This window comes from Carassius carassius, chromosome 2 (genome assembly GCF_963082965.1).
Source record: "Carassius carassius chromosome 2, fCarCar2.1, whole genome shotgun sequence".
Taxonomy (NCBI): Eukaryota; Metazoa; Chordata; class Actinopteri; order Cypriniformes; family Cyprinidae; genus Carassius; species Carassius carassius.
Window position 1 is genome coordinate 48,124,120 of NC_081756.1, and position 7,726 is coordinate 48,131,845.

Here is a 7,726-nt window from a genome sequence, read left to right on the forward strand (position 1 = left end):
TACTCAGACGAGGGTCTGTGCTATCAGTTCCTCACTCTTACGGTGTGTCCCGCAGGTGAGACGCGTGCAGCAGAGAACACGTACTTCTGCCAGGCGGCACGTCAGCTGTCCTGCGTCCCCTCGTCTCAGCTGTGTGTGCGGATCGCCAGCGGAGGAGACCCCACCTACGCTTTTAACATCCGCTTCACCGGGGAGGAGGTCCACGGCACCAGTCAGTGTCACACAGCGCTTTCATGCACCAAACACTACACTTCCAACATAACAGCTGCTCCTTCTGTGATGTACAGTATTGCATTATTCCTCCTATCATTTATATAGGTTTAATTAGCATTTTGAATTAGCCTTTCTATTTATGTTTTCATTTTAGTTTTAGTCATTTTGTTATGCAATTTAACATTTACATTTAGCAGATGCCTTTATCCCAAGCCACTTACAAAGGAGGACAATGGAAGCAATCAAAATCAACAAGAGACCAGTGATATGCAAGTGCTATAACATATTAGCTTAATGCTGTACACAGAGCAAAGTAAAATAAAAATACAAAAATTTAATCATATTAATAAATAAAAAGAAAACGGATAGAATGTAAAAAGGAAAGAGCAAGCTAGTGTTAAAGGCCTTTTTTTGCTTTTGTTAATTGTATAATAAATACAAAGAAAATGAATACATGTAATGCAAAAAGATTAGAGAAGCAAGTGTTAGTTTTCGTTTTGTTTCTCAGGCGGCTCATTCAGGCATTTCTTGTGGCAAGTCTGTAAGGAGCTGCAGAGTTCGGCGCTCTCTCTTCTCCTCCCGTGTCCCAGCGCTGCAGCAAATCGCAATAAGGTGCACCTGCATGTTTGATCTGCTGGATTTCACAGCGTTTTTCCTCCTTCCTTCAAGAGCTACAGGATGATTGCCCATGCTCTCAGCTTGACTCGTGTGGGTGCGTGTGTGTGTTGCAGGGGAAGTTCATTCTGACGCCGTGCCCCATCACTTACGCAGAAGAGCAGCTGCTGAACTTCTTCGGCCAGCTGCTGGGGATTGCCATTCGGGCGGATGTGCCTCTGCCTCTGGATCTGCTCGGATCCTTCTGGAAGGGTTTGGTCGGGGAAGCACTCGACCCAGAGTCTGACTTTCGAGAAGCCGACCTGCTCACATACAACTACATCAAGAAGTTTGAGAATGTAAATAGCCTCCATTTTCTTGAGGCAAAATGTGATTTTTTTTTTTCACTGGAGCATATGTAATGTCAATCAAGTTATTGCTTTCATCATTTCAGGATCATCTTTTCTACATTTATCACTTTAATACACTTGTGGAGAAAAATAAAATAAAATTCATTTCGATTTACTTTATTACTTGTATATAATATATATAAAAACAAACAACAAAAAAAACTAAATTACAAAAACTTAATATAAAACTTAATACAAAAAAATATGTAATGTGATAACTGATAAAAATTATATTATAGTTTTTATTATCGCATTACTGCAGATAATTTAATATTAATGAAAGAAGAGGGCACTTAAGTGACTTAAAGAGAGACACTTTCAAGACTGTTTAACACACTTAAGCACACTTTTAAAAAATTGTAATGTCAAAATAAAATGTAAATCATTGTTTTAATAATCTTTTATTATGTCTTTTAACAGTTACACTCATTCCGATGTATTGACTAACATACAAAAAGCACATGTAAAGCACTCGATTATAATTTTAACTGTAGTGTGTTATTCGGTGTTGCATGTAAAGTTAAAATATTTTTAAATGTAATAAATTGCAACTTCATCATTACAAGTGTGTAATTACAAATATATTTAAATGCAATTAAAATAGAAGTAATTATTAAACTGCATATTAAGATGTACTTAATTTCTACTTAAGTGGGACAAAAACACTCTAAAGTTAAGCTAATTGCATTTAATATATTAATTATGCAATTGACATTGTGTCTGAAAGCATTACGTTCAGTTCACACTTAAGTATATTAATTCCGTAACAAGCCCTCTTTTTAAAAATACACTTAAAATACGCTTAAAAAAGTGTGTTCTTCATCACCTTCTGCTTTAATGCTGCTCCCGTTGTTTTGTTCTCCTGTCTTGTTCACAGTTGGCCGATGAGGCGGAGCTGGAAGCGTTGTGTGCTGAAGTCTCATCCCAGAGCCACATGGGCGAGAGCCCGGATTCACCGAGCCGTCCCTGCTGCACATTCACCTACATCACCATGACCGGAGAGGAAGTAGAGCTGTGCCATGGAGGACGTGACATCACCGTCAGGTAAGAGCCATCGACCAACCTATTTAAAGGGACGGTTCACCCAAAAATACACATTCTGTCATCATTTACTTACCTTCAATTTGTAACAAACCTTTATGAGTTTCTTTTTTCTTTAAACGCAAAAGAAAGGTGTTTTGAAGAATGTCTGCTGACGGTAGCCATTGCCTTCCATAGTGTAACCGTCCCAGTGAAAGTTTTCAAAAGGGAAAAATCACAAAATAATTTAGGGGAGGGTCCCTCAACTGAAAACAACACAAAACACAGAAGTGTATCACAGTGTCTATATGAAATAGAGGCAGTCCACAGATCATTACAGCATGTGCATGGAAAAACCACCTGTCGCATTTATCATTTTATCAAAATAAAGGACAAAAAGAAATTTATCTGGTTGAATGAATACTCGTCTTTAGGCACTCAGTCCTCAATGATGATAGAACATGAAAAAATCCAATAGTCCGATAGCATTATAGTAAACTAAAACGTAAACTAAAAACATAAAAAAAATTTTGCTTGAAATAAAGTAAATGGCAACTGAAATAAAAAGGCAACACTTTAACTTGATTTACTGAAATAACAAAAACTGAAATAAATATGGAAACTGTATAAACTAAAACCAAACGACTAAAAATGACCAAAAACAAAAAAAAATGTTTTTTTTTTCAATTTAAATGAAATCGAAAAATATAAAACTGTTTTTTTTCTCATATTACTGCAGATAATTTAAAATTAATGAAATAAGAGGGCACTCACTGTATTTTCCGGACTATAAGTCGCACTTTTTTTCATAGTTTGGCTGGTCCTTCGACTTATAGTTAGGTGCGACTTATTTGTCAAAATTAATTTGACATGAACCGAGAGAAATTAACCAAGAGAAAACATTACCGTCTACAGCCGTGAGAGGACCCTCTATACTGCTCAGTTCTCCTGTAGTCTACACTGAAAACATAGAGCGCCCTCTCGCGGCTGTAGACGGTAATGTTTTCTCTTGGTTCTAAATAAATGCGACTTATAGTCCAGTGCGACTTATACTCAGGTGCGACTTATAGTCCGAAAAATATGGTAAGTGGCCTAAAGAGAGATACTTTCAAGACTGTTTACCACACTTAAGCATGCTTTTAAAAGTAAATTTAAAAATAAATAAATAGTTTTAATAATCTTTTATCATGTTTTTTAACAATTATTTGAAAAATGTCATTTGACGGTATCCACTACGGAAGTCAATGGCTACTGTTTTTGGGTGAATTATTAGCTGAGGTTTTACTTTATATTAGACTCAAAAATGGATTTAGTGTTTTCTTCGGTAGGGATGCTCAAATAAAGAAATGTCAGCTGCTTCTTGAATGTGTTGGAAAGCTAAGAGATGCATGTACTTGTGTTTGTTCAGCTGGGAGAATAAGGACGTGTATGTGCGAGCGGTGCGAGATCTGCGCCTGCGGGAGCTGCAGAATGTGGAGTGTATGTCGGCGGTCCGCGCCGGTCTGGGCTCCATCATACCCCTGCAGCTCCTGACCTTACTGAGCCCCGCTGAGGTGGAGCTGCGCACCTGCGGCCTGCCGGACGTCAACCTGGAGTTCCTGAAGGTCAGACAGTGAACGCTTCCTTTCAGAGTTTGACATTTTACAGCTTGCGTTCATCTTTGTTGACTTGCTGCTCGTCCCCCGTAAAAAAAGAAGTGCACATGCATATTTGCGCAAAAATGAAACTTTCCTGTTCATTTACTCAAACCTTGGGCCATCTAAGATGTACGAGAACAGTGAAGACGATTTTTAGCTGAAACCGTACTCCTTTGTGATCCAAAAAATTATCAAGAGACACAAAATGAATTATTTAAATCAGTTCATTGAAACAAAATGTTCAAAGAAACCAGTTCACTGAAAAGAATCAGATTACGCGTTTGCCTGAGGCTCTGGATTACAGGTAACAATATTAAAAATAACGTTCAGTTCCTTGCACCGACTGATTGTTTCGCTTCATAAGACTTCAATATATCGCCAGGAGTCAACGGTATTAATTGTGTATTACATTATATGCTTTTTATTTTATTTAATTACCAAAATCTTTCTTTACTATTCGACTGAAGAAAAAAGTTACCTACTAACCAAATTTGTAATTTTTAGGTGAAATATCGCTTTAGTTAAAAGCACTCTTAAGTTCAGCTAATTGCATTTAATGTAAATTTAAGTTTCATTTAATTGCAATTAACACGCGGTTTTCCACAAATGTTCCATTCAGTCGGTACTTTGAGCTAACACCTTCACTGCATTAATTCTGTGATCAGTTTCCTTTTGTTGATCATTTAGAGGACATTTTTGTGAAATTTCTATAGACAGGATGATCCACGTCCCTCACACAAAGGAGTTGTGTGTCACTCTGAAGCTGTTTATTTTGACTAGTTACCTAACCGAACCGGTTCTCCTGATCCCGTCCATCCAGGCTCACACCATGTATCAGGTGGGACTGATGGAGACGGACCAGCACATTGAGTTCTTCTGGGCCGCGCTCGAGATGTTCACGCAGGAGGAGCTCAGCAAGTTCATCAAGTTCGCCTGCAACCAGGAGCGAATCCCCTTCACCTGCCCCTGTAAAGACGGCGGCCCCGACACGGCTCACGTGCCCCCCTACCCCATGAAGATCGCTCCCCCTGATGGGGCAGTGGGTGAGTGTCAAACATCATAGTGCATATAATAAATAACATTTTTAAATACGTTAAAATGGAAGAAAGTAGTACTGTATTTTTGATCAAATAAATGCAGCCTTGGTTGAACATAAGAGATTCAAGGGACAGTTCCTCCAAAAATGAAAATGGTCATCATTTGCTCTTGTTTGATTGAAAGCATTTTGAAGAATGTCCGTAACCAAACAGTTGACGGTAGCCATTGACTTCTATAGTAGAGGAAAAAATACTATGGAAGTCAATGGCTACCGTCACCAGTTTTGTTACGAACCAAGATTCTTCAAAAGAAACTTGTGAAGAGTAAACTGGATTAAATGATGTAAGAATTACATTTTTTGATTAACTATACTTTTTAGGACTCATAATTGTAAAGAAAAAATAAATATATGAAAAAATAAATAAATATATATATATATATATATATATATATATTTTTTACACTTTTTTATACAGTATTTTTATAGCCTTATTTTAATAATTTTTTTATTGGTACTTGATATAATGTGTATATATATATATTTTTTTTTTGGCAATACTGTGTAAATTGACGCTGATAGCAATGGAAACGTTCAGGTCAGGTTTCTGAATGCAGAAAGTGTCACGTGAAGATAGTTTTGAAAACTCTTGTGTTTCATCTGTTTCAGGCTCAGCAGATCTGCGTTACATTCGCGTGGAGACCTGCATGTTCATGGTCAAGCTGCCGCAGTACTCTTCGCTGGAAGTGATGCTGGAGAAGCTGCGCTACGCTATCCACTACCGCGAGGATCCTCTCAGCGGTTAAACCTGATTTCTCAGATCCCCGTCGGCCGCGTCTGAGACGGTCACCACACAACCTTAATCAGTTCTCACTTCTTCTTCATCAAGAATACTCATGGAGGAATTTGATCAGCTTTTTCAATTAGCCTTCACGGAGACTAGCGTTGGTGTGTGTTTGACGGAGTGCGGCGGGTTTGACAGCGCTGAAGAGTAATCCACAGATTTATAAAGATCTACATGTGCTGTTCTTCAACAAATTTGAAAGAAATGGAACTGTTACTGCTTAAACATTTAATCTCTCTCTCTCTCTCTCTCTCTCTCTCTCTCTCTCTCTGTCTCTTGCTCGCTCTCTCTCTCTCTCTCTCTCTCTCTCTCTCTCTCTCTCTCTCTCTCTCTCTCTCTGTCTCTTGCTCGCTCTTCCTCTCATTTAATCAGTCTTTCATCATTGCATTCCCTGTGTGCCTCAACACCTTCTCTCCGTTAGTGACAGTGATTGTTGACGCACATTCATCTACAGAGATGCCGAATTAAGCTTCGCAAAGGACTAAAACGTGCGGCTCAAGATTATACTTGCATCTTTTAATACACATTTGGGGTGAATCTCACGAAACCAGTCAAAAACATTTTCCACAAAAATTAATCCTTTCTGTGCAGTAAATAATTTTTTTCCTCCTTCATTTTTTCGTTACCCTAATGCACCTCAGAATTGTTTTGTCTTTTCTTGAATTTTCCTTCAATTCTCATCACTTTAAAGCACCTTTTTTGTGTCCATTTTTTTTGTTTTCCCTGAATTCTCATTACCCTAATGCACAACAGAATTTCTTTTGCCATTTTCATTAAATTATCATTACCGCAACACACTATTTATTATTTTTATTTCCCCAAATGCACCATTTTTTGTATTCACCAATTGTCATTGCCCTAATGCACCTTTTTGTTGTATTTTCCTTCTTTTTCTCATTACCTCAATGCAACAAAAAAGATTTTGGTGGGGGTTTTTTGTTGTTGTTGTTTTTTTACATTTTCACTCAGTTCTCATTACCCTAATGCACAACCAATTTTTTTGTCATTTTCCTTAAATCATCATTACCACAATGCACTGAATTTATATATATATATATATATATTTTTTTTGGGGGGGGGGGGGGGGTCTTCTCATCCCCCAATTCTCATTCCCCTAAAGAACCTAGGATTTGACCTTTTTTTTTATTTTTTTTTTTTAATTCTCATTACCGCAGTACACCTGATATTTGTTGTGTAAATAAGTCTCATCATAAATGTAATGCCAGAAAATCTCTATGGTCTTAAATTAAGCTTGATTTTCTTTACTCTAGAGTGTGTTCTTGACAGGGTTTGTGAGATTTACCCGTTTAGAGGCTTGAAAGGGTTTACGCTCTCAAAGATTCAAACACTTCAAGGGACTGTTGCAGGTACAGGCTCTGACTGGGAACTACAAGTACGCATGTGATCGAGCATATCTAAGAATTTGAACTATAAATGGCAATGGCAAGACCACTTTATGGCACAAATATCTGTCTATATTCTTAAAGGTACATCTGCTGTTCAGGTCTGTAACTGAGGTAAGTCATGTACAGAAACGAGCTATAGAAATATAAAGAGTGCTGAACTGTATTCATTTAATTTCTGAGTGGTTTTGAGTGAAAAAAAAAAAGTGCGGTGCAAAATTTCTGGTTTTGGTTGCCAGCTTCATTTCTTAATGACACTGCTGCAGTCAACAAAGTTGTATTGCTTATGAGGGATGCTTTTGCTCCCAAAACTAGTGCATGAACATCTCCATTGTAGAATCCAACATTTACAACTCGCTTTAGGGTTTTTTTTTTTCCCTCTAGGAACGTCTTTATTTAACCCCCTCCCTCCCAAAGAGAAAAATGTTTATAAAAAAGCTATTTTCATTCTGATTTGATTTTTTTATCACATTTTCTGTGTCTATAAAGATACCACTGTTTTGAAATTGAAATCTAAATCGTATGTTCATGCGATTTCCTGATCTTTGGGATGTGACATTTTTGGTGAA

At 37.5% G+C, this 7,726-nt stretch overlaps 1 protein-coding gene across 5 annotated transcripts in view; it reads left to right on the forward strand.

The window, feature by feature from the left end:
* LOC132111087 (probable E3 ubiquitin-protein ligase HECTD4) overlaps positions 1-6,041 on the forward strand; it is an 83,375-nt gene extending 77,334 nt beyond the window's left edge. For all 5 annotated transcript variants that reach the window (XM_059518259.1, XM_059518277.1, XM_059518271.1 and 2 more), the window contains exons 70-76: positions 56-211; positions 722-825; positions 945-1,166; positions 2,095-2,261; positions 3,646-3,841; positions 4,695-4,917; positions 5,580-6,041. In XM_059518259.1, coding sequence (XP_059374242.1) covers positions 56-211; positions 722-825; positions 945-1,166; positions 2,095-2,261; positions 3,646-3,841; positions 4,695-4,917; positions 5,580-5,716 — 1,205 coding nt within the window. In that variant the 3' untranslated portion in view covers positions 5,717-6,041. The remainder of the gene's footprint in view (positions 1-55; positions 212-721; positions 826-944; positions 1,167-2,094; positions 2,262-3,645; positions 3,842-4,694; positions 4,918-5,579) is intronic.
* Positions 6,042-7,726: the final 1,685 nt, after the last annotated feature.